The 27,078-nt window shown below is 37.2% G+C and overlaps 2 protein-coding genes across 2 annotated transcripts; one reads left to right on the top strand and one right to left on the bottom strand.

Moving 5' to 3' along the window:
* Positions 1-3,960: 3,960 nt before the first annotated feature.
* Positions 3,961-18,926, top strand: LOC575063 (ribosome biogenesis protein bop1-B). The gene is made up of 14 exons (XM_775480.5): positions 3,961-4,063; positions 5,129-5,300; positions 8,162-8,274; positions 8,912-9,103; positions 9,651-9,802; positions 10,352-10,571; positions 11,412-11,657; positions 12,563-12,724; positions 13,659-13,809; positions 14,149-14,468; positions 14,974-15,159; positions 15,822-15,924; positions 16,432-16,624; positions 17,187-18,926. The coding sequence occupies exons 1-14, from the start codon at positions 4,001-4,003 to the stop codon at positions 17,338-17,340; spliced, it is 2,427 nt and encodes an 808-aa protein (XP_780573.3). The 5' UTR covers positions 3,961-4,000; the 3' UTR covers positions 17,341-18,926.
* On the bottom strand, positions 18,922-25,384 carry LOC575135 (NADH dehydrogenase (ubiquinone) complex I, assembly factor 6). Its single transcript, XM_775554.5, has 7 exons — positions 25,199-25,384; positions 23,928-24,108; positions 23,468-23,566; positions 22,514-22,616; positions 21,815-21,948; positions 20,899-21,000; positions 18,922-20,500 (listed from the first exon to the last, which is right to left on the bottom strand). Exons 1-7 carry the CDS (start codon positions 25,297-25,299, stop codon positions 20,315-20,317), a joined length of 906 nt encoding a protein of 301 aa, XP_780647.3. The 5' UTR covers positions 25,300-25,384; the 3' UTR covers positions 18,922-20,314.
* Positions 25,385-27,078: the final 1,694 nt, after the last annotated feature.

Raw genomic sequence — 27,078 nt, 5'->3', positions numbered from 1 at the left:
TTCGTTTCTTCTCCTTCTTTTCCTTTCCTTTTCCTTTTCCTTTTTCCCTTAGATCTAGTTCCCTTTTTTCAAAATGATAGGGAGGGCGGCCGCCCCCTGCCCCCCTGTGACGCCGCCCTACTACTACGAACTCAGCCAGGCCACGAGATAAAATGGTATGATAGTGGGGTAAATCGATTTTGCCCCATATGGCATAGGATTTCCCTGGGCGACCCCGGCACAGAATAATGCTAATAAAGATGGATAGGCCAAGGTTCCTACTTGGCGGAGCCCGAATCTCACCGGGTTTTCTCTGTTTTGATATAATAATAATAAGAAGAAGAAGAAAAATTTGTATACCGCAAGTTGAACTGATTGCCTCTAAGCGGTTTATTCAGTTACCAATCTCCCACCACCCCCCCCCCCTTGGTTTTGACGGGGGTGTGCCACTGAAGCCTCGAAACCCCTATCCATTTCATAGGGGTCATTGGGGGCATTTTTCTTGAAAAAAGACAATTTTCACATTTTGGGGGTGTTTTTCGGGTGTTTGCATAACAAGCACCCGAAAATTTGGCAAATTTTGAAAAAACGGACCCATTTCTAGTGGCAGTTTTGATAAAAGTGGGACCCATGTTTACGGGGATTTTTTTGGTAAAAAAGTGACCCATAAGAGCTGCACACCCCCGTATGTGAGCACCTCCCCCCCCCCCCTCCCCCCTCCCATGTTATATCAGATCTATAGCTTGGGCTTCGAAAAAAGCTGTTGTATTGCCCTTTGCGCGACCGCCCAAAAAGTCTTTAAATCTAGTACAATCAGCTTTTTATTAAAGTTTTTGTTTTCTTTTTCAGTACCGGTTTTTTGAGAAAAAAAAATGCATTCAAAACTGAAAAATATCAGCCCAAAGAGGGAAAAAAAGCAACAACAAAAAAAAAAAAAGAAAGAAGAAGGGGAATCAAATCGACCGACAGACCGGCAGGTGCTGGCAACCGGCAATACAACTTCTTTTTTTTTGTACGCCTTATCTTAGGTTTGAAGACAGATAGCTTACTGATTTGCCTCATGTACGTTTTTAAAAATGACTCTAAAAAATTTCACTATAGAAGCATTTTTTTCGCTAGGTCGCTATGCATCATTATTGTAGGCCTATGTATTTACTCAAGTTATGTAATAATGTTCTAATTAATAGCTTTGTTTTACATATATGTCAAGAAGAGTAGCAAGATATCGGGGAGAAATGGCGAGTAGGCTACTTTTTTTTTAAACAAAAGAGAAAATGCCCCCCCCCCCCCTGGCAAAAAAAAAGAAGAAAAAAATGCTTCTTTTTTTTTGCTCAAGGGGGAGGGGGTAAGTGTTGAGAAAAAAGGAGTGTTCACCCCCCCCCTCACAGTTGAGCCAAAAATAGTGCTTAATACTCTCTCCCCCCCCCCCCCCCCCCGCTTATTCGACGGCTGGCTGCCTTCGCCGCTAAATATTTTCTAACGAATTGGGGAAAGAAAAAAAAAACAATTGGTGCTCCTTACTCCCCCCCCCCCCCCCCCCCCCCGCTTATTCGCCGCTTAATATTTTCTCAAGGTTTGGGAACCTCCCCCTTTTTTTGCCGCCGGCTGTATCCGCCCCTGCTTGTACTTTAGGACAATGAGAGATTAAATCGGAGCCTTAAGCTAAGATAAGCAAAAATCAGATTCAATACTTCTGACACTTGGCAGTGGGGAAAATGAATTAAGATGGCAAGGACTGCAGAACAAAAATGGGAGGACTGAAAGATCGAGACCGAACAAATGAAGATCGAAGAACATTTAAGTTCAATAATGTAAAAGATTTCAGAGAACCCGACCTCTTTTGGAAGAGACCTCATGATACGGACAGGTAGGCCTATAGATGATGATAATAGTGCTGGTGGTGGCGGTGGTAGGGGCGGCGCAGGAGAGGGGGGTGCCTGAGGGGTGATATGCTCCCTTAGAGGTTGAAGATTTTTTTTTTTTTTTAATTGGTGCATATTATGGCTCGATTTGGTGGATACTTTTTGCCAAATTAAAAAGAAAAAAGGTCTTAAGTTCAACTGACAAGAACAAGAACGCAGTAGGTGTGTGAAGGGGAACGTGCCCTCCTGAGAAGCCTTGACGATTTTTTTAAATTTTATTTGATACCTTTAAGGCCTAAAATAAAAAAATGTTGTACTGCCCTTTGCGACCGACCAAAAAATCTGAAAATCTACGGTCGGCATTTTAAAAAATTTTTTTTTTTTTTTTTTACATGTATTTTGTTTGTTTAAATAGGATAAATATGCATAAATCAAATTATTCCAAAATTCTCACTCGTGCAAACCATGAATAATAATGAGATGAGAAAGATATCAATGGAATGATGACGATGTATTAAAGCACCACAAAAACTTAGAAATATCAGCCAAAAGAGGGCGGGGGAAAAAGAAAAAAAAAACAACAATAACATTCAAATCTTAAAAATATCGTCCCAAAGAGGGCGCCCAAAAAGAAGTTAAAAAAAAACCTTTCCGACCGATCGACCCATGTTTGGCACCCAAAGGGCAATACAACAAGTTTTTATTTTAGGCCTAATGGCTCGATTTGGTGCATTTTTGCGAAATCAAAAAGTCTTAAGTTCAACTAACAAGAACAAGAACGCAGAGGGATATCCCCCCCCCCTCAAAAGTTGGAGAAAAAATAAATAAATTGATGCATAAATGGCTCGATTATTTTAGTGTTTATTTTTTGCCAAATTAAAAAGAAAAACGGTCTTAAGTTCAACTTACAAGAACAAGAACGCAGTGGCGTAATGAGCAAAAACATTTGCTTCCTTTTTCTCTTTTTTTTTCTTCTTTTTTTCCTTTTCTCCTTTTCTTCCTTTTCTTTCTTTTCTTTTCTTTCCTCTCCCTCCTCTTTTTCTTTTTTCTCTTTTTCTCTTCTCTTCTTTTTCCTTTCTTTCCTGTCTTTTCCTTCCTTTTTCTTCTTTTCACAAATGCCATTACGAACTGCTACGAACGCCGTACGAACGATTTTCAGACATTGGAAATTCGGAAAGACAGTGGAAAAACAGGGAGATTCGTACGAGCGCATCGTTCGTACGAACCTTTGTGACCGTAGCTTTACTTTTCCCTTTCATTTTCCCTCTCCCCCTTTTCTCATTTTCCCGACGGCAGCGCAATTTACTGACACTATCCTGACAGGTTGGGGGGGGGGGGGATAGTTGGCACTATTTTTTTTGTCTGGGGGGGGGGGGGGCACGTGCCCCCTGTGCCCCCCCCCTTGGATCCGTCCCTGACATTACATTGTAAATTGATGTTTACAAACAGAATATTGGTTTGTTACATTGCATTGTAAATTGATTTATATACATGTATATAAACAGAATATTGATGTACATCAATGAAGTTTAATAAATTCAATACAATACATGAATACGATCTTGCCACTTTTCTTCTTCCTCTTTCTCTTCTTCTTCTTCTTCTTCTTCTTCTTCTTCTTCTTCTTCTTCTTCTTCTTCTTCTTCTTCTTCTTATTCTCCTTCTCCTTCTCCTTCCGAGTCCTAATTCTCTTTCTCATTCTCTTTCTCCTTCTCCTGCTTCTCGATCCTTCTTCTCTTGCTTCTTCTTCTTCTTCTTCTTCTTCTTCTTCTTCTTCTTCTTCTTCTTCTTCTTCTTCTTCTTCTTCTTCTTCTTCTTCTTCTTCTTCTTCTTCTTCTTCTTCTTCTCATTCTCCTTCTCCTTCTCCTTCCGAGTCCTAATTCTCTTTCTCATTCTCTTTCTCCTTCTCCTGCTTCTCGATCCTTCTTCTCTTGCTTCTTCTTCTTCCTCTACTTCTCCTTCTTCTCCTTTTTCTTCTTCTTCTTCGTCGTCTTCATCTGGATCATTAGTTAGTCCAAATCCATGAACTATAGATCTATGTGACTGTATGTCTGAATTTTCACCTCAATTATTTTTTCCTTTCAAATTTGTCTTCGCGATATCTGCAAGCTACCATGTATTTTGGGTCAAGGCATGCGCTGCATGTTGAAAAGGTGAAAATGGCGACAACTTCACGAAAGAGGCCCGCACGTGGCAAGAGAAACGACGAATTGGAAGAAAAGGTTGGTAGAAATGACACGGAATTAGAATTAATGTTTTGATGGCAAACATTTGGGATGTAATGCGTGTGAGAATATAACTTGAGAAGAGCAGTATTAATGTGAGAAATTGACGTGAATTTTTATTGCTTGTCCCACGTGTTGAAAATAACGTTTGTTGTGTAGACTAGGCCTAGACTCTCTAGACCTCTAGATCTAGTTTTATTTATTCATTCACTATCTACTATCCATTAGCCTTGAGGGCTAGGTGTAGGTGTAAATGACTGGCAAGGTAAACAAAATCAGTAGTACAGACAGTGCCGCTGGTCCGAGAATAAGGATCGTCCACACAAATACTGACAGACGTGTCCGCAAAAATAACGATTGTTTGCATTTTCGCTGACGATTCTGATATCCGATCCGCGCATGGGCGATGTGAAAAATGGGTTCTGCAATGATTTTCTTGATGCATTTTAGTTTTTACATTGACTTTCATGACTCTGTACAGAGACTTTGACGTTTAATGAGCGATAAATCCTCAGGAAGACGGACAACCAATAAAAGTATACTACGTAGAAACCGCCCACTGGCAATGCGAAAAAAACAGGTTCTGCGTAATAGAATAACCACAGTTCACCGTCTACTTTTACAGGTTGTCAGTAGCATACTAAGGCACATGAACAGAGTTCAAAAATTTACTGAACTTCCTGTGCGTCCCCCTTTTTACATTAATCGCTATTATTATTGAGTCAATATATCTAATTGGCAACACAAAAACAGTTTGTTACGTTGTATGTTAGTAGATTTGTTAGGTCTTTCATAGCTAAAGTATACTTTACTTTGGGTATACTTTGGTGTAGAGACTGGAAGCTAGGCTTAGCTTATTTGTCCCTCTTTACTGATGCATCCCGTCTCAAGTATGATTCAAACTTAATTGGATTGTTTCTCCAATACCTTTCTAGGGATGACTTGAATTGGTTAATGGTGGTAGCATTGACTACTTCCTTAGGCAGAGCATAAAGAGGTATTAGTGAGCCTCAAACGAAATTGATACATGTCATGTACCTTATCTTGGTTCTTTTCTTGCAGTTAAACTTGTTTGTAGATGCTCCAGCTGATGATGATGACGAGGAGAAGGATTCTGACAAATCAGATTCTGACTTGTCTGAAGGATTCGATGAAGAATCAGGCAGTGAACAAGAAGGAGAATATGACCCCTTTGCCAACTTCGATGAAAATGATAGTGATGAAGATGACGAAGGTTAGTAGCCCTGTTGATATAATCTATGGAAGTATATACAAACTAGAATTTAATTCGTCACGAGGACGAATAAGGTGGTCTGTCTTCAAGTCTGATGATAGATTATAATATGTACTATATTAAAAAAGGGAGAAGTTATATAGACATGTAAACAATGATGATCATGATGAAGATCTTGATAGTAATGGTGATGACGATGATGATGATCATGATGATGTTGATGATCATCATCAACAGACCATGATGACAGCTGTTTGAAATAAATGAGGGGACATTTAGATAGCATATAGTCTCAGCTACAACATACTCAAAAATCAATAAAAACCAAGTGGAAATAACGGCGATATTGCTCGCAAAAGACAGGAATGTAGAATCCAGATTTAAGAAAAAGTCATCTCCCATAGGGACTACACGCAAAAAGTAATGGATCAAGTGATAATAGGGTAATAATAAAGTAAATATGGTTGTTTATTACATTATTTGCGATTCTACGTGTTTTAATATTCAAAGGAGATGGTAGAGTGAAAGGTCAAAAAGAAAAAAAAATGAAGAAAAATAATTGTTGGAGACGCCCGGACTCTAACCAGGGACCTCGAGGTCGGAAGTCAAGTGCGTTACCGATATACCAAAACATTTCCCATAGAGATTACACGTAAACTGAAAATTGAATTCTCAAATCCCACTTTGTAAGTGAAATATGAGCATGATCCCGGCATCTGATCGAAAAATAAAGGGCACACTTGTGATAGCTTATTGTCTCAGCTAACACCTACTTAAAGCTCAGCGTAAACAAAGATAAAACGACGGAGATATTGCTCGCGAGAGACGAGAATGTAGAATCCAGTTTTGAGAAAAAGTCATGTCCCATAGAGAATACACGCAAAATGTAAAAAATTGACATGCCTCCTTTAATCGCAAAAATACGCCATGATACCATTGTCAAAATAAAATATCGTGGTGACTGCATTTGTAGAAAATATTCTCAGGTAGAACATATCAAAATTTGAAAGAAAAATGATCAATATTTACAGAGATACAATCAATTTTCCAAAAATCTGCTGACGTCATAATATGAAAATTGAAATTTTGAGTTCGGAGGCCATTATGATGACGTCATGAGTTAATTGAGGGTCAAATGAGACATGAAATCATATCTCCGACTCATAATCTATCCAAATATTTAAAAAAATGGGGGGTAACCATCCATTCTGAAGAGTTACAATGAATTTTGTATAGGCATGTTTTTGCACATGTATTGTGGATACAGATAGCGCAGATCCGCGCGTACTGTAAACTTTGACGGACGCTCATTGCGTTATTACTGGTCAAAAAAAGGTGAACAAGGTATCAAAATGCTTGGAAAAAATGTAATAAATATAATAGTGAAAATTTGGCAATTCCATGTTGCAAAATGTTAGTACGCGCGGTTACGCGCGGAAACGCGCAAAAATATAAGTGCTCGCGCGCAAATTTTGAAAATGCTTACAATGGCCTGAAACGTGTGCAAAAAAAATTTGGAATGAATTTGAGCATTTTAAAATTTTGATGCGCGCGTACGTGCGCGTCAAGGTGCGCGCACGGATTTTGTTGACATTTTTAGTTGACCTTTGACTTGAAGTTGATGTATACCAAATATGGTAGATTTTTGATGACTCGTTATTGAGATATGATAATGACCTGATTTTTACAAAATGGCGCCTGGATGACGTCACGATGACCTAATGACCTTGAAAAAGTAAATTAGACTTGAAAGCATAGGGCTTGATGACTGACAAAAATTTGAAGGAAATTGACCATGTCGATTTCGAGTAAACGTGTGCACAAAAAAGTGTACGGAAGAAATAAAAATAAAGAAAGAAAGAAAGAAAGAAAGAATAAAGAAAATTCTAGCGAAATCAATAGGTGATCTGTCGTTGACAGACCACCTAATAATACACAACAGTGAGGGCATTAGTAAGAATTACCCACACGAGGTACCCTTGGAACAGTCTAACAGTCTAGCAGAGGGCGTTTGGACTGTTATGAAGGTACCGAGTGTGGGTAATTACACTAATGCCCAAACAAAATGATGTGTATTATTTGTTTTATAAGATTATTTTTTATTTTTTAATAAAATGATGTTTTATAACATTACTTTAATAATGACCGGTCATTACCATTGGATAATGACCGGTCATTACCATTGGATAATGACCGGTCATTATCCAAATTACGCGTAAGGCAAAATAAATGACTGGTCACATGTACGCTTTCAACCAATCATTTGATTAGGATCCACGTCATCATCTTATAACAGATATTAATATAAGCCACTGAAACCATAACCTCTGATTGGTTGCTTGTGATGACAGTGATGAATAGGATGAAGGATGGTAGCTATTGGCAAGGAAAACCTATGTAGAATTAATAAGGGCTTGCCTCACCTATCAATTAATTAACCATCTATCACATGCTCTGCAAATTCTTGGTTGAGATTTAGTTTTTGAGAGGATAGATCTATTTGATAGTCATTTTTGTCTCTCAAATTAAGAAAATACCAACACTCTTATCTTGATCTTGTGCTGATGTTGGGTCAATCGATATGTAGTTTGAGAAATTGGGTGCTGACATGGGCTCTGGTTGGGCATTTCATGAAATCATGGCTATAAAAAGGTTTGGGGTTCGGTTACTACCAGCAATTGTTTACAATTGTTACTCAAAGAGTGATATATCTTTGTTACATGTTTATTAATTGCTTGTGTGTACAATCCTTACTCAAAGAATGAAATGTTTTTGTTACATATTTATTAACTGCTTGTGTTTACAATCCTTACTCAGAGATTGAAATGTTTTGTTACATATTTATTTACAATTCTTTGCAGACTTTAAACCAAGTGATGTGAGTGATGAGGAAGATAAATCTATATCAGATATGTCAGAAGGAGAGGACGATACAAGTGAAGATGCTGATGATGAAGAAACCAAAGAACCTGTGGTAAGAACATCATCGTTATCATGTTTCTTTTTCTATTTGGGTTCAAATATTGATCAACAGCACAGGTTAAAAGTAATAAACAAGTGAGAAAATGGGGATGACATACAGGCAACTTTTACAAAAATGATAATAAATAACATTTACGTGACGTAATGTATTTTAAACAGACATAAATAAAAGACAGTTTTTATTTATTTTAGATCACCTTGTTACTGTTGATGTGGAGTGGTGCATATAAACCATAGCATCTCCCTTGACTTTTTGAACAGTTCCAGCTGTTGATATTATTCTCTTGTGGCTGGGCTCAGAAAGACACTCAATTGTAAATGTTTTTCATTAGAATTACAACTAGTGTAGTGAATCAAATAACATGCATGGAATAATTTATGTCAACTCCATAGTTCTGGTCGATTCAGTAATCAATGTTTATTAGGTACTTCAAGGAATTGAATTAGAAATACTGGGTCTGAGTAATTTTCGAGGAAATTTAGCAGACTGTTCAAATCATAACCTCTTATGAGGTTGATACACATAAAAGTAGAAGTAAATAATTTTTGAAAATGAATTTGAGTCGCTGAATATACAGAAACATGTAAACGATTTTGAAACATTTCTTGTTCTTCCGTAAATGTTATAGACACTGCGTAAGAAAGGCAAGCAGCTTAAGAAAGGTAAACAACAAGGGGAAAGCAGGAAGAAGAAAGCTGTAACTGATGATGTGATTGAGAGTTCCTCCAGACCAGCTGTCACAGGGGAATCCCCCAAAGAACCTTTGGACAACCAACCATCTCAGGGCAATGATTATGAATTTGATTCATCAGATGAAGAGGTTAGAGAAATTCATCTTGTAATAATTATCCCCATCCCCCACAGTGAGAAGTTATTCGTAGAATTTATGTTATTGTCCGTTTCCTTTGTTTTATTCATTATAGACTTGGAACAGGTAAGTTTTCTTTCAGAAAAATGTCAATTTTGAATCTGTATAGGAATTCTATCTTTCCTTCTTTTTCTTTTTTTTTAAATTTCTTTTTACTTTTTACTTATTATCATGAATACTACTTGAGTAGACTACTTAAGGCAACATTTGTAATTAAAGTTTTTAAGAAAAATATGTACCAAATTGAAAGTGTTTCAATATGAATTTAATCTAATGTGTACAAAGAGACTTCATAAATTAAAGACAGTTCCATTTCATCAAGTCAATTTTTACTGGAAAAGGCTTCACATGCAAAGTTGTTTTTACTCAGGACTGCCATTTGTATGTAAAACATTTGTCCCTGATCTGTTGTATTAAAAGTCTAAAGGGAAGACGTATCAAGTGGTCTTTCATCTGTGTGTAATGCCTATGGTGTATGGTTTGTTCCTCCGTGATACAGGACATACGGAACACAGTGGGGAACATACCCATGGAATGGTATGAAGGTTACAAGCATCTTGGATACGATGTCAAAGGTCAAAGGATTGTCAAACCAGAAGGACGAGATAAACTTGATGAATTCCTCAACAAGATGGATAACCCTGATTATTGGTTAGTTTTCACTTTATTTTTTTAAATTTTTTGATAAAACATGGCTGTTAAGTCTGTGATGGTTCGGAAGGTAGTGGGTAAAGAGAGTTCCAAAGACGCGAAGCTGTTGATGAGAATCTTCTGGATCTGTATGACTTTGACTTATCATTAGTCACTTAACCTTTTACTGACTGTGCTCAAGCTCTTTATCTATATTGAGACACAAACATTCTTGAGCTAAAAGGTGAGATTGTTAAGAACTAACAGTACTCCATTTTAAAATGTTGACTTTGGACCCTTTTTATCATCTAGAGTGAAGATTTGGAAGAGGAAGGGGCTCATACTATTATAAATGAAAGGAAGATGTGAACTCAATGCAGTATAAATGAGGATTACAGAATAGATTAAAGATGCAGTTTCTACAAAAGAATGCACATTTAATGTGATGGTGAACCTTTCCACTGGTTCTAGCTTTGTGAATTTTTTAATTTTTGTTCACTATGTCTTGGATTGTCTGATTCTGATTAACTGACTCTTGTTTTGTATCTGTAAAATTTGATCGTTTTATAGGAGGACTATCTTTGATAAGAAGCTTGGTAAAGATGTGGTGTTGAACGAAGAACAGTTATTGACTATCCAGAGAATCCAGCAAGGCTTCTACCCTGAGACGACCTTTGACCCTTATGAACCTTACATTGATCATTTCACCTATGAGAAGATGATTCACCCAGTGACGAGGAGACCTGCTCATAAACGCAGCTTCATCCCATCACTCACAGAGAAAGACAAGGTGAAACTAATTTCTTCTCATTATTACTATTTGACAAAAACCAACAATTCACATGTTTGAACCGTTATGGTGATTATGCATTTCAGTTTAATAAAGAGAAGTTCTGAATCATGGCATAGAAAGGCACTCCTATTCAAACATTAGAAATGATGCTAATATAATTAGACCATCCACTTATTGATAGAAGTGACAATAATAATGTGTACTTAATGCTATGTCCCTAAGTGCTTTTAACAGGTACTGGATATATATATTATTGTTGTAGTCATAGGCCTGTCGACATACTTTGCTTGCTCCTTTTCCATTCCCTTGAATGCTCGAGACTAACCCTTTTCATTTTCTTAATATTTAGTTTTACACTTCATATTGGATAAGGCACCAATGTTAATATTTTGTCTTTCGTTGTGATTAGAAATAAAAAAAACCAAGGTTCTTTCTCAAACATTGCCAAATACAGCCTGTTTGGTTATTATCAATGAGTGAGTACTCATGGAAAGTCAACTTTTGGAAGAAAACAAAATGTTATGATAGATATATCTTCTAGAGCAGCTTCTAAAGTACTTGCATCAAACATTTATTGAGACTAAAAGCAATTGTCTTGGTCTCTTCAAGAAAGAAAAAAGCTTTGAGGTGAAAAGTAATGAAAATTGTTTAATTGATTAAAACTAAAGGACAGAAAAGACCAACAGAGACATAGTTAAGGTCATGGAGGAAGGATATCAAGAAAACAGGTATAATAATGATAGATCTATTAGATATGATATTAATGCCTGCAACGCATTAAAGGTGGCTTTAAATTGTATGATGAGTGACTTAATTGCCATTGACTTGTATTCATAGGTGAGCAAGTTGGTGCATGCAATTAAAATGGGATGGATGAAACTACCCAGTGAGATAGAAGCAGACAGAAAGAGGAAAGAGGAAGAAGAGAAAAAAGGACCCAAGTTCTATGATCTGTGGGGTAAAGAGGATAACACTAAGATGACTCGACGTCATCATGCTCACATTGCTGCTCCTAAGATGAAGCTACCTGGTCATGAGGAATCTTACAATCCACTCCCAGAATATCTACCAACAGAAGAAGAGGTATATGATTCTAACTTCATCATGTTCTTTTCTCATTTCCCATACATGATGATGTATTGACATATTCTCAGTACACAAACACTCTCTTCCAATATTGGAATATATTCAGAAGAAGAGGTATACTTATACGATTCTAGCTTTATCATGTTCTTTTCTTACTTCCCATACATTGTGATGTATTGACATATTCTCAGTACACAAACACTCTCTTTCATTCCGTTTTTAAATGAATAATCAAGTTTGTAAGATTGACCATTATTGGTTTGTGACTCACCTTAAGGAGGCGAGTTGGCTCAGTCAGTAAAGCGTCTGCCTGTCGAACCAAAGATCCCGGGTTCGACTCCCACCCAGGTGGATGACTGAAGCCTGCGTTGTGTGTTAACGTGCCCCTTCCCTTGTTCATAGACGAAGGTTATGTTAAGTGGAAAACACTCCGTCCCTCGGATACGACGTTAAATGGAGGCCCCGTGCCGAGAAGAGTCACTACCTTTGCACGTTAAGAAACCCACTGCACTATTCGTATAAGAGTAGGGGGAAACCCCGGTGTAGTGGTCCACCTGCACACACCCCCAGTATAGTACGATACTCTGTAAAGAGGTCTGTACTCAAAAAGGAAGAAGAAGAAGACCTTGTGAGTCATCTTTATTTTACTATAGATATGACAGGTTTTTCCCCCAAGGGAAAAGTGAATGATATCTGCATTGAATCAAACATAGTTATCTTTCTACAAACAGATGAACAATGATGTAAGGGGTCTTTGCTGAAGTATTTAAAGGGCAGTATTTGTGATTCTCCACTCTTTAGACCGGTTAAGTTAATCTCTTTATTTCCTCTCTCTGTCTCTCTGTCTGTCTGTCTCTCTCTCCCTCTCTCTCTCTCTCTCTCTCTCTCTCTCACTATCACAGGTCCTGGCCTGGAATGAACAAGACGCTGAAGATAGGAAGAGTGACTTTGTTCCCAAGAAATATGACTGTCTCCGTAAGGTGCCTTACTATCCTCGCTTCATCCAGGACAGGTTTGAGAGATGCTTGGATCTCTATCTATGTCCCAGGCAGAGGAGAATGAGGGTGAGTGTATCATAGAGGAACAGGGGGTGTTTCACAAAACTTGTCATCAGTGACAAATTACACTTTTGTTATAAGCTACTGAAATCCTTGCTTTTGATTGGTTATCATCAGATTTGCACTGATTTTTGTCATTTGTCATTGAAAAAAGGCTTTGTGAAACACCCCCTCCCCCAGGTCATATGTAGGAATTGAGCTTTATCTCTACCTATGACAGACAGAGAATTATTCGATGTATGATAGTGAATGATTAGATCTCTGTGCCAGGCGAATAAGACAAATGGACATGTGTAGGGTTTGAGTGAATGATTTAAATCTATGTGTCCCAGACGAAGAACAGCAATTTTATCTCAAATATTGGGTTAGGTTATGGGTGTAGGTTGTTGATTATGTGTAGTAAGTGTATGTAAGCAACATATTTCTATTTTGTTGTATGCCCTCTCCAAACCTTATGACCCCACCAGGACTGGATCAGAAAAGGAATAGCAGTGTGATTAGATATAACCCCCCCCCCCCCACCATCCCCTAAGAATAATGTTATATGACTGAGGTCTTGAATGGGTTTATGAATATTAATACTGAAATTTAACAGTAGTTCAAGCCTTCAAGTTGTAGAGAAAAGGCTAAATCAGGGAACCATTCAGTGGACAGTCAAACAGTGGTATGAAATTCTCAGCCAATCAAACCTTTTCCCTTCCTTGAATGCTCAAACACAATGCTTTTTCAATAATATGATTCATTTGGCACATTGATCCCCAGGATTTTACATTTCTGCCATTCTATATCCAACCTCATTTCAATTTCTTTCAAAATCAAGTTACAGTCAAGTTGTAATGCGTGTGAAGGCTTTCTAGCCTTAATTAAACAAACCAAATACAAAAAAAGTGAATGATGAATGGTTTGTGTAATTATTCATGTGTTATATTTTATTTTGAAGGTTCAAGTCGAGCCAGAGGAGCTACTTCCCAAACTCCCAAGACCCAAGGATCTTCAACCCTTCCCAACCACTCAAGCTATTGTGTATGAAGGTCACAAGAGCTATGTGAGGTCAATTAGTACAGACCAATCAGGAGAATGGTTTGTCTCAGGTGTGTATATCAATCTCAATCACATTCTCAAAGGGATCGGGTATCTTTGTCTCAGAGTCTGAAACAAAATCCTGGATTTAGCTCATGCTGCAATGATGATTATAAAACTTTAGGTCAGTCAGGAACCCCATGACTTTTACAAACCGATCGCCTGTCTGATTATCAAGATATTTATGATTGGAAATTGCCTAAGGGTTTTCCTCTCTTTTTTGCCACTATGGTTCCCTTTTATGGTTGCACAAGGTTGGCAGCTCTGGGTTATACTCATGCATTTTATTTCAAAAATAAGTTTGGTACGAATTGTGAGAATGATGTTTTACTTATTTGATTGTACCACAGGTTCAGATGACAAGACAGTAAGGTTCTGGGAGGTGTCAACGGGACGATGTATGAAGACCATTGAGATGGCCGATACTGTGCTGAATGTAGCCTGGTGTCCTAACCCAGCTGTGTGTCTGGTAGCTGTGTGTGCAGAGAATAGCATCTATATCATCAACCCTCATCTTGGGGATAAGATGGTTGCCTCAGGAACAGACAGGTTGATAGAAGGATATGAGAGACCGGAGGAAATGAAGACATCTCCGCTGGTGGAATGGATTGTGGTAGAAGATGAGGAGAAGAAGGAACAAGGGTTTAGGTTACAGCTCAAACATTTCAAGGTTAGCATGTCAATATATATTATTACCGGTATGTAATAGCAAGATACTCTTTGTTTTTACAATGATTTAGTTAGAGTAATAAAAGTCTTTCCATATTATTCAGTGTGAAATATCCTGCAGGAAATATGGAAAATGTGAGCTAGATCTATAGTGGTTCTTAAATTGAAATGAATTTATCTCAATCAAATTGAAATAAATGTTTACATACAGGCAGTGAAGCAAAGTATGGGGAAGCAGATTACTTGTCATCGAGGATTCCAAAACCAGAAGACTCATCGGAATCGACAAGAATGACAGATAATGAATTCAATCAAACTGAATACAATTTAGTTCATGTGGACTGTCTATCACGTCTATACAGGCATTGAAGCAAGTAAAATGGCGTAGAAAAGAAAGTTACTTCTATGCCGAGATCTCAGCTCAGATGGAGAAATTTATCCAAATTGACATAGATGGAACACAATCAAATAAACTAAATTGAAATGAATGGAATGTTTGTAAACAGGCAGTGAAGCAAGTGACATGGCATGGGAAAGGAGACTATTTCTCCGCTGTGATTCCAGATGGTGGAAACTCGTCCGTTCTGATCCATCAGCTCTCCAAGAGAAGATCTCAAGCTCCCTTCAAAAAGAACAAAGGACTGGTCCAATGTGTAGCCTTCCATCCTACCAGACCATTCTTCTTTGTGGCGGTAAGAGAGTATTTCAAGGAGTAAATCCATGATACAGTCAGACCTGATTTAGCGACCACCTGTATAGAAAGAACACATTTTTTGTTTCCTTGAAAATGTTTTTTCATTGAAACATTTACTAAATGAACCTTTACATAGATACATGTACCCCCTGCCTATAAAGACAGCTTTTCTCCCCTGAGCGGTCTTTATTCACAGGTTCACTGTAGTGTTAAACACATGAAAAGCAAGCAGTGTCAACAGTTTGAAAAGAAGTTAATGTTATAAGCCATGTCAAAAGAATAACAATAGACAAGTAAAACTGCTTTTTATTTTTTGCTTACCAATTTGTCAGTAATAAATTGAAACAGCAAAGTTTAGTTTTGGAAGATTTGCTCTTTGGATACACCCATATATGTAAATCATATCTTTAAGAGTCTCCTCTCTCTTCTATAATTACATATTTCTATAGTTATTTCGATAACAAAATGTAAGTCCTCCGTTTTGCCTGTCACCCTAACAAAAACTTGGAATGGATTTAGACAAGAAAAAAAACCTGCAATTCACTTTTTTCAGGCTGTCAAATTTCAGAATTTATCATATTTGATGAGGCGCTTCACCCCAAAATCACTAACTTGACCTGTTTTCATTAGTCTACTTGATTACTTGTGTTTGTATTTCAGACGCAACGGTACATCCGTGTGTATCACCTAATGAAGCAAGAACTTACCAAGAAGCTTCTATCCAGTGCTAGATGGGTTTCCAGTATCTCAATACATCCAGCAGGTAAGCTTCTAGAACAATTTCAGTAAGATTAATCAGATTGGCTGATCACGGTCATTTACACATTACTTTGTCAGGCCACGATTATAGTCTGTTTCATAGCGTGTTGAGATAGGTGTGACACATACACACATGTGCAGTCATAGGTTGAATCACTGAGAACTGAACTCTAAATGCTTCCTTTCCAAATACAATCTCAATGCGATGGAAATCCATGTTTTTGAGGCTCCATAAGATGACTGACCAATCAAGAGCAAGTTCCGGTGATGGAACTAATTCTCTCAACTAGCTATGGTCTGTTTATGTGGAGTATATTAGCATCATTGTCTTTTTGTGGTTTAAAAAAAAAGTGTAAATGCGACATATAGAGAGACATTGATGGAAAATCTATATGTTGTATGATGTGAGCATTTTTGTTTTCCTCGTAAGTTTAAACATTGGTAATAAATTGGTATTCCTTTATTTCATTATAATCCTAACTATGTGTTTGATGCTGCTTTTCTTTGCTAGGTGACAATGTGTTGATAGGGAGCTATGATTGTAGAGTGTCTTGGTTTGATATGGATCTATCTACTAAGCCATACCAAACCCTAAGACATCATAGGAAAGCTGTGAGGCAAGTCAACTACCATCATCGTTATCCACTCTTTGCATCGGCATCAGACGACGGTGCTGTCATGATATTCCACGGCCAAGTCTACAAGTAAGCATTGATGGAAACATGTTCATATTATGAAGCAAAATACAATCTAAAGTGATCTCTATTATTCGCTAACTATAATACAAGATTTTGTGAGATCTTTTAAAGTTTTCAATGCAACACCTTTCCGTTTTCTAGGCAATTCTAAATTTTGTTTGGAATAGTTTTTCTTCCCCTTGACATGTATGTCATTTCAAGATTTAATGTCATGACAAGATTTGTGGTCTTGTCAAGATTTAAAGCCTCACTCCACTACTTGTAGCTACTTGCGCCCTCTATATAGCAAACAATGCCTAATCGGTGCCTGTTGGTCCCCCATGATCCCCTTTTTCTTATGTTAATTAAGAGCTGATTTGATGAGATAACCACCTGTCAGTAACCTTGCAGGGAGGTCTAATCCCCCTGGCCAAACTAGTGCAGACAGGCTTTAAGGTCATGTCAAGATTTAAGGTCAGTGATGAACAGTTTTGTATTGATTTTAGGAACGCCTTTATATCTGTCTCAATTAAAGATTTGATGTGTGTCCTATAATTTAATCTCCAAAATATATTGTTTTATTTTCCAGTGATCTACTACAGAATCCACTCATTGTACCTGTCAAGATTCTACGAGGTCATGTGATTACAAACAGTCTTGGTGTGCTTGCTTGTGAATTCCATCCTACTCAACCATGGATACTGACTGCTGGAGCCGATGCAACCATTAGGCTCTTCACATGATCATGTCACATGATGATGTCACATGATGATGTCACCTGATGATTACACTAGATCATTAGAACATTTAGAACATTCACAATTGACCTAAATGTTTAGGAGATTAAGGTCATGTATTCATGCAACATGTAGTGAATACCTGGGGGGCGTTTCACAAAACTTGTCATCAGTGACAAATGACAGTTTTTGTGACTTCTCAAAGGTGTCTGAATCTACATGCCCTTCCACACAAACAAGTCAGGATTAGGCAAACACATTGGCCCAAATTCACAAAGGAGGTTTGTAGACAAACGACGAAACACGTCATATGACGCACATAAAACTAGGTTTTTCGACAAACCTCCTTTGTGAATTTGGGCCATTATGTATATGAACTTTTACCCTCCAAATACATATACCACACTTTTGACCTTGTAACCCGGGTAATTTTTTATCAGACGGGTACTCGAGCATCTTCATGGTTCAAAGTTTGACCTAAATTAGAGGTTTATTATTGTAGGAATTTCCTTTATTTATCCCTCCATATTGAGTGGGTGTTCAATGACAAATGGTAAAGTCTGGAAAACAATAAATGGCAAAAAAAACCTTATCCTCATAAGAGAAAAAGATTCTTGAAATGGAAATGAATATTGCTTTTATAGTTGTCATTGTATGTCTTGAAATGGTTTTCATTCTCAATAATCACCAATAACATTTTATAGATACCAGTACATGTATTACATATTCAGATTGCAAGTGAAATACATGAAGTTGAAAATGCAAATGATCACTCCAATATCTAATTGCAAATATTCACATGATAATGGCAATTATGATTATTCCAAATCGACACAAAGCTTACAAATTATGAAAGCAGAATACAGCTAGTAATCATTGGGACATGGCAGTTTCCAAACACACTGTCCTGTTGAATAAATTATTTTTTAACCATGTGTGTTGATTTTGTTCCCGGTCTACCCAGCTCCCTTCTTCCATCTAGACTAGAGAGGTTTCTAGGACACCAAGCAATGTATGAAAGGCATGGCTGTCTATGTTGTGTAGGATTAGTCCTTGGATGTCAAAAAGAAGAATAGCTGTACCAATATTTGATACCATCCTGAGGCCTTGCCAACATTTTAGGATCAGTTTAATATTGTTTCACTGTAGACGTTAACCAGTTGGACTCGCCATAATGAATATATACTAACTGTGACAGTTAGAGTTGTTGCTGAAATACAAAGAACATCAATTTGATTGGAATTATCCCGCATGATGCATCTAAGAATGTTTTGATATGAAGGTCCTACCCATCCCCTGTACCTTACTCTAAACAAAATTTCAGTGAAGGGTTCAAGTTTTGAGCGATTTGTAAGCTCATATTCAGGAATAAGAAATACAAGTTATTCATTTTGTCTGCTGTGGCAAAAAGGAATCTTGAGAATTATGTAAAAACAAATCAGGGAGACTTATCCTAGTGGAAAAGCTTCTATTTTTAACTAGTTAACGAGTCAAACGTATTTAAGTATGCTCCTTTCTTCCTGCAAATTCATTGTACAATTTTTGTTGACACACTGTATGTTGATAAATAAAGCAAAATGAATTTTATTCTATTTAAAGTTGTTCATTTATTCATTTGTTTGTATACTGTACAAAATAAATACTATAGTTAATTAAAAAGAACACAAAACAGGAAAATGTTTACTGTAATGCCATAAACCTGTGCACGCATGACATGTTGGCAGTGTTTGTGAGTGGTGCAGATTCACTACAGTTTTAATGCCATGAAATTAATCAGTCGCAGTTAAACAAACCGAGAAAAAACTAGTGATTTACAAATCATAAAAGATTCATGTAGTGTAAGTTTCTGATTATACAGTATATGAATGTCTTAAAAAGTACAGCAGAAAGTTGCACAATTGCTGCTCTGAAGAAAAAATTTTAGGTAGATAATATGTTGGTGTACAATGACTAATTAGATCATCTACCAGAATTCATGTTCTACAAACTCTGTTCACATTATACAACGTCAGTAATGGAAGAAAAAATCTTTGGTTCGATGGTGTACTACATGTACTTACTAGCAGTACCGGTACACATATTAAAATAATAAAAGATCTTGATATAAATGATATGTTATAAATCATGAAAGAGTATGCAATTCAAAGTTGTTGTTTTTCTTCTAAATTCAAAGGCATGCAAACCTGACTTAACTTGTGATTTAAACTCTGATAATATTTGAAGTTGTAAAAACAGTATATCATTACAGTGACACCTAATTACAAATGCCTTGGGGCAAAAAATAGAAACTTATATATAACAGAACTTCTTCAGATCAGGGCTAAACACAACAATAGAATAGACAGAGCTACCACGTATCACGCATTAGGCGTGACATCACGCATTTCGAAGGTCTGAAAATGCTCTTATGCACAACGCGCCCGCTAGATTTTGAAAAAAAGCTATACCTTATACGTGTGTTATACCCTCGCACGCGCACTTGCGCGCCGAATCATGAAAATGTCACGCATTGCCGATCTTTGAACTTGGCATCTCTGAATAGAAAGAAGTGAGATCAGCAACATTACCTTGTTATAACGAGAATTTGTAGTAACAGTACTGGTACATATATTTCTGTGTCTTGGATGATTTCTACACTTAAACCCTGAAATCCAAGGATCTGCAAGTATAAAGTTAAGTGGCCTTCATATGAAAGAGTACACAGAGTCATGCAAAATTGAACATTTTCTTTGACTTGATTTAATATGTGTACTATCTCCTCCAGAAACAATGAAATATTCTTTGAAAACTTGCAGCTTTTCTTAGAAGTTCATTCAGTGACTTTGGGGAACTTTTGAAGCTATTTGAACCATCAGACAAAAAACTCTTTGATATGTCGGGTTATCTTTAAGGTTGAACCATGTCATATTGTCAATCAGACTGGGCCTAGATCATGAGCCATACATGGCTGGGTTACAGACATTCTGTGTCACAAGCAAATTCAGTAAGTTTTCCTGAAGTTCTGGAGCCAGATTTTAGCTGGGAGGAGTGGATATCTATTTGAGAGAGATCGATGAAAGACGTCAAAGTCCGCTCGCTGAATTCTCTTAAGGTAGGATTCAAGTGGAGCAGTGGCAAGGAATGCTGGGATAGCACCAGGTGTAACGTCCTTCTTCAGCTCACGAGCCTGTCAGAGTAAACAAACATTCAAAATTAAATATTCAAATATATAAATATACACATATAGTACATATTATTTTTCAATTCCATTTATATTGCTGATATTTTAATTAATTATATGACATCTCAAGCTGTTTAAAATGGCCGGCTTAAATCTTGATGATGGGAGAATTATGACATAAAGAAATTAATTTTCTAAAACTTTTTTGTTGTGAAAAGCTGCTTTAGAACTATGCTTCACTGAAGGATTTGATTGAGTAAACTCCATTCTCACAGTCTCAAACAAACAATTCAAATAATAATTTTGCATCTTACAACTAGGGGAAAACCCCCAAATCTTTACCATAAGAGTATTATAGACTTGGGATATCATGTCACTACCTTATAAAAGTCAAATGTACTCACATGTATAAGATGTGAATTTGCAAGACTAGCTAATTCAAAGGTCATATCCTTCATGTCCTGACACCTGTTGCCCCGGATAATGTCCTCTTGTGATAGGTCATACTGGAATACAAAAAGAAAAGATGTGTACTGGAATACAGGGGTCAGATTATTGTAAATGCTGAAGTAAGAGCTTTAAGCTCATATTTTTGAGTGATTGTGAAAAACTATTTAACATACTTTAATAACCTCCATAACATCTTCTCAGATACTTTCATACATTAAGATTCATACACACACAGTTACAGTAGTTACTAGTAGTATTGATCTGACACAGGTTTGCTGTTTATATGAAATCAACATATCCATGATTATTTCAGACTTACATATGTGATCATAATTGATTACTTCCTGAGCTATCCAGGGTATCATTTGTTTAGAAATTGAAACAGAAGTTCTACGCATTCTTCAAACAGACCATTGTAATACAATCACAATATGTGTAAGATTGAAATTATAAGAAATCAACTCAAACTCAAATGCTGCACTACCATTATAAGCGACATGTATTTTCAGCTTCTGTGGATGTATCAAGTTATCAACCATGCCACTTAAAAAAGCATAAGGTTTCAAACTGATTATGCTACCGTCAATTTTTAAAAATCAGTAAGTTGTTTTAATGAAAACTGCTAAACTCTGTCTGCAGCATCCAGATATCACAAGAATCATATAGAGAGAATAGACAAGACATTGCTATTATCCTTTTCAAGTCCTTAAAGCTTTCGGTCTCCTGGTCACTTACCTACAAGCATCCTATGCTTTCTTAGCGATTGGGTAAAACACGAGCCAAACCAAAACAATAATTTGTAGTGGTGCCTTATCAATATATTTTCTAGCTTTAAAACAGAAAGAAGTGACTTGACTCTACTCTTCTCACCTTTATTGTGAGTTCCATTGGAATGAGAACATCCCTCCTCTGAGCTAGGAGGGGTATCCCCCTGATCAAGTTGACAATGCCTTGAGATTTTCCTATGTGACTAGCAGCATGGTCTGCATGCACGTCTTGAATACCTTACCATCAGAGAGAGAGAAAGAAAGAAATACTCAAACAGCTGTTGTTACAGACGAAAAGGCCGACTACTTGAATATCCCCTTTCCAATACATCATTATCTATCAGATAAAATGACATTTCACTTTCCTTTATATATTCCATGCCATATAAAGGCATGATTTCACAAGGGAGTTGGGCTACTTTTTCCCCTTGATATTAATCTTTCTGTTTTCACGTTTGTCATTTTGTAAGCTAACAAAGCAAGCTAGAGAACAAACAAATACATAACAAAAAATTCATCCATTTAAAAGCATTTTTAATGACATTTTGTCATAAAGATATATATATACCATCTATACTTGAAATTACAAAGAAGAACCTGACTGATGGAATATGAGGTAACAGTATCCTGGCCAAAATAATGATGGGTCATTTAAAATGATCAGTGGTAGGAGGAGGGGGGAGGAGGGGGGGGGGGGGGCTGCAGCTTAACTCTCCCTGACTCTTATGCATGTGATAATACATCAATAAACATGAGCTAAAACATGAACTCGTCTACTATCACTGATTGCTTGGCTACATACCTAATGACTGAAGCACGAGGTAGAGCAACGAGGAAGAGGTATTTTCTGCATAAGTTTCCACATCAGCCACACTGGGAAAAGGTTTATCTTCTAAGGTATTCTCCTAAACCAGTACAACAAAAAAAAAGCTTAGCTAAGGAACCACTTGACAATTATTGCACTTAAATGAATATTTAATATTATCTCAGTTAAGGTAATTTCACTCACATCTATCTATATCAATAATGATATATTGCTTTTATTATAGGTATAATTCAAAATATTAAATAAAAAATTGAAATGGTTGAATTTTAAATGAATCTGTTTCAAGCAAGGGTATGACAGTAGTGTATCTTAAAAGATATTTTTTATTTCTCATCTATCTCTTTGTTTTCTGACGGCATTCAACTATTCAGAAAGGCATTTCGAGAATATCAAGCAAAATATTTAATTTTTAAAGAGAATTATTTCACCTTACTTTGAGTTGTTTTATTCAATGTATTTCATTTGCCGCAAACCTCTGATGGAGTTTTCAACATTGCCACAAAATGTTTGTAGGCAAGTAACTCCTTAACTTGCTTTTATTTACTAAAGACTCTACACTCTCAGTCTTACAAGACTTGCATGCTTCACTCTCTGATTGATGCATCATTTACACCTAAACTTTCATTGGGTTTAAAAAAATATATATTAAAGATTGAATGCTGTTCAACCGAATAAAAGCAATACACTTGGTAAATGAAGTGATATATTATACAGATAATAACTATATCCTACCCCTTGTAAAATTGATGTTTTTGCAACTCAAGAATGATAGGTGAAGGAATTGAATAAGGACCTTCAATACTTTATATGTAAACTGTTATACATCACATTCTCAATAAACATAAATTGGGACAAATCTTTTCACGTACTTAGAAATTACACAACTTAATAACCTTGGGTGTGAATAATTCATTTTTTAATTGTACTTACTCGTTCCTTTATCATCTGTGATAACCATCTCTTTGATAGCTTATGTCGATTGACTGCTTTGAAGAGTTCCTTGGCAATAGGTTGATGAGATGGTTTCCCCTGTAATGTATAAACAAAAGGCAGAGCAATCTAATGAAACAAATGAGGAACAAAAAGTGAGACTAAGACAGAAAGAGCAAGAGAGAAGGAGAGGAGATCAAGATAGAAAGGGGAAGATGTATGGAAACCATATACTTTAGGCAAACAAAATTAAAGAGAAGGAAGCTACAACAAAAACTTTGATTTATCAAAAATTTCAACAAGCTACAATCTTTCTTCAAGACAATTCATCTACAGGAGCATAATTCATTCAACTTCAAACTTTTTATTAAATAATATGATAAAAAGATAGATCACAAAATCCTAAAACATGCTTCTGTAAAATACAGTATACATTATATTTTATGATACAGGTACTCACTGCATAAATGTTTTCTAGACCATCTTTCCAAAACTGGAGTCTCATTTTACCAATGTGAACATTTGAGACAGAATCCCTGACTGAAGCTAGTTCAGCATTGAAAGCTCGGAGAGTAATCGCAGCAGAGCGTGATGTGTCAGGCATGAGAAGAGATACTAGGAATCCTTCATAATCTTGTTTCCTATTAGCAATGGGATAAATATGGAAAAACAAGACATGAAAAGGCCTCCTTAGTCCAAGGATCGAGTCTCAAGTCAAAAGAAAAATTACTTATTTGGACGGCTATCGGTACTCATAAAAGTCCTGAGCATAAAATATGAAAATATCTGAACACATGCGTTATTTCAATTCACCTTTACCATGTTGAAAAGCAAGATACAGGTCTAAATAATCATTTCATACAGAACATGAGAAATCCTAAGTTAATGTCACACAAAAATACTTTCAAAGACTCCAGACTCCCATGCATGATAGAAAAGAAACAAAAAAGAAGAAAGTAAAGCACTTAGAAACGTAGTAATAAGAGTTATACAAATGTGACTACTATTATTCTTTTAAGAAGAAGAGGAAGAAAAGAAGAAGTTTTTTTTTTTTAAAGAAGAATAGCGAAAAACAATGGGATCGAATTAGGAATGGATTAAGGCCATGTAAAATTGATTTCATGTTGATCGTCCCCGCCCGCTTCCTTTTTGGGGGCCGCCTCCTATTTTTTGTTATTTGTTATTTATTTTTTTTTGAAAGAAAAAAAACATGAAAAACACTGCTAAAATGGCTCTATTTCTGATTTTAAAAAAAAAATTTGTCGGCGGCCATCTTGAAAAAAAAAAGCCTCGACTGTCAGGGAAAATCACTGATCTCTACGGAAAATTGTGGGGAAAATGTACCGAGCGGCCATTTTGAGCGGCAATTTTGAAATATCAAATATCAAATAACATGGTACACCCTCCTCCTCTTTTTCAAAAAATCCGGACGATCAACATGTAATCAATTTTACATGGCCTAAAGCCATGATGATTACGGATTAGGAAAAAGAGCTTAGCCTTAGTCTTAGCAGAAGAAAAAGGAGGGGAAGAAGAAACACCAACAAAATAGCTCAGGACAAGGCATGGACAGAGTCGTAGTTTTGCTAGATTTTATCTATACTAGACTTAGCTGCAGTTTTGTAGGCCATTCTAAGCTTAACTCTAACTCTACTCTTTAACGTTACACAAACTTGTGGGGATGGGACCACAGATGAAAGTCGCATAGCCTAGAACAGAATGTTGTTTTACCTTACGAGGTCTAAGCAATATTGACCATCTCTAACATTTCTTGAACAATATCGACGAGATAAGCCGATATGCTTGCAACACTGTCGAGGGAAGCTAAACATGCTTGAATAACCACTGGCACAAATAAGTAACAAGTCAAGATTGTTCTGAGTTCATAGAAGCTGCCATCTTGTATGGTTACTTACAGAATGCACAAAAAATGAATAACAAGGAAAAAAAGAGGGAGACAAGAAAATCGTTATGAAGAAAAAAAAAACATTTAAAAAACACATTTTTAAACAGTAATTCCAGTGGGCTTACGCCTCTTGCCAATTATCAATTCGAGGCTATTCGAGCTAGCAAAGAAAAAATTGATACATTTTGTGGTAAAAAATGTTGTACTATCAATCATAATTGTCAACATACCGTTGACGAATCCAAGATTCTCGATCGGGCAATCGATAAATACTCTGAAAGTTCCCTTGTGGCCAGGCGCGTACACACAGGGGGTGGGGAGGGGGGGGGGGGGGGGGAGGGGGGGGGGGGGGGGGGGGGGGAGGGGGGGGTTGGGGGGTTAACCCCCCCCCCCTTGGTATTTTTCTGTGTGTAACCCCCCCCCCTAAACCCCCTAAATCCCCCTAAACCCCCTCCTTTGTTTTGTTTTTGGGTTTTGTTTTGTTTTTTGTCAAATTGTCAATGATGTCAAATTTATTTTCAAATGTCGAGACAAAAAAAAAAAAGACGATGTCCTCTTACCCCCCCCCCCCCCCCCCCGCTTATTCAACGGTCGGCTGAGCCGTTGCGATTTTTTTTTTTGGACCAAAAACAAAAAACCTCTTACACCCCCCCCCCCCCCCCCGCTTATTCAGCGACTGGCTGAGTCGTTGCGAAATTTTCGGCCTGATTTATAAATGTTAAACCCCCCCCCCCCCCTAGAAAAAATCCTGTGTACGCGCCTGCTTGTGGCACTAACAATAAAGTGTTATTAGATCTTTGGAGTGCCTTTCAAAAAAACAAACAAAAAATCGTAGGCAGGCACTGAAGTAGGTCATCACATTTTGGTCGTGCATGACATAAACTAGCCGCGCCGAAAGAACTAGTAAATAATAAGGGGGACTATGCTTTCATAGTTTCATAAATATTATTTTAAAGGGAAACTTATCAGAGGTGACGAAGGGCATTTATAAGAAGGGGATCAGGGGCATTTATCAAAAAGGAATATGGGCACTCATCAGATATGGGAATTAAAAGGGGCACTTATCTGAGCTATAACGAGGCACTTCTATTACCAGTGAAAAAAGTCACAGTCATCGGATGTGATTTGATTTTGATATCTAAAAAAAAAACGAGAAAGGAAATCCTCTCACGAGTATGTAGGCCTCGGAGGCGGGGGGGGGGGGCGGTCACTCTCATGCACAAGTGCTACCCACCTGTGTCCATCAACCTCCGAAATGGAACCTAATGGCATATCTCACCTTTTCTGAAATAGACCCTAATGTCGTACATGTATCGCCATTATCAGGCTGACCTAAAAAAGTTGACCTTACCCCCCCCCCCCCCCCCCAACGGAGCAAAATGTCAAATTTTCAAATTACGAGACCAAAAAAAAAATTAAAAATGTCCTCTTACCCCCCCCCCCCCCCCCCCCCCCCCCCCCACTTATTCAGCGGCTGGCTGAGTCGTTGCAAAATTTTCGGCCCGATTTAAAAATGTTAACCCCCCCCCCCCCCTTGAAAAAAATCCTGCGTACGCCAATGGCCATTATCATGTATTATTCATTATGGAATTGTCTAATTGGTTCCGACGCTATTTGTGTGACAGGACTCAATTTGTTGTAAGGGCCGGTACTAGTTACCAACTTGCTTCTATCAAATATGGTGTACAGTCAGGCAGAGGCGGAA

Source organism: Strongylocentrotus purpuratus, unplaced genomic scaffold, assembly GCF_000002235.5.
Source record: "Strongylocentrotus purpuratus isolate Spur 01 unplaced genomic scaffold, Spur_5.0 spur5_scaffold_8, whole genome shotgun sequence".
NCBI lineage: Eukaryota > Metazoa > Echinodermata > Echinoidea > Camarodonta > Strongylocentrotidae > Strongylocentrotus > Strongylocentrotus purpuratus.
The sequence above is the reverse complement of the archived record's forward strand: the minus strand, read 5'-3'. Positions and strand labels throughout refer to the sequence as shown.

What these genes read in the sequence shown, in the direction of transcription:
- LOC575063 (XM_775480.5), top strand. Translation starts at nt 4,001, where the DNA reads ATGGCGACAACTTCACGAAAGAGGCCCGCACGTGGCAAGAGAAACGAC. An exon ending in ATCTACCAACAGAAGAAGAG is followed by an intron (nt 11,658 to 12,562) that starts GTATATGATTCT and finishes TCACTATCACAG; the next exon opens with GTCCTGGCCTGGAATGAACA. An exon ending in CCAGGCAGAGGAGAATGAGG is followed by an intron (nt 12,725 to 13,658) that starts GTGAGTGTATCA and finishes TTTATTTTGAAG; the next exon opens with GTTCAAGTCGAGCCAGAGGA.
- LOC575135 (XM_775554.5), bottom strand. Translation starts at nt 25,299, where the DNA reads ATGTTTAGCTTCCCTCGACAGTGTTGCAAGCATATCGGCTTATCTCGT. An exon ending in CACAGATGATAAAGGAACGA is followed by an intron (nt 22,617 to 23,467) that starts GTAAGTACAATT and finishes GTACTGGTTTAG; the next exon opens with GAGAATACCTTAGAAGATAA. An exon ending in CAATGGAACTCACAATAAAG is followed by an intron (nt 21,001 to 21,814) that starts GTGAGAAGAGTA and finishes TTTGTATTCCAG; the next exon opens with TATGACCTATCACAAGAGGA.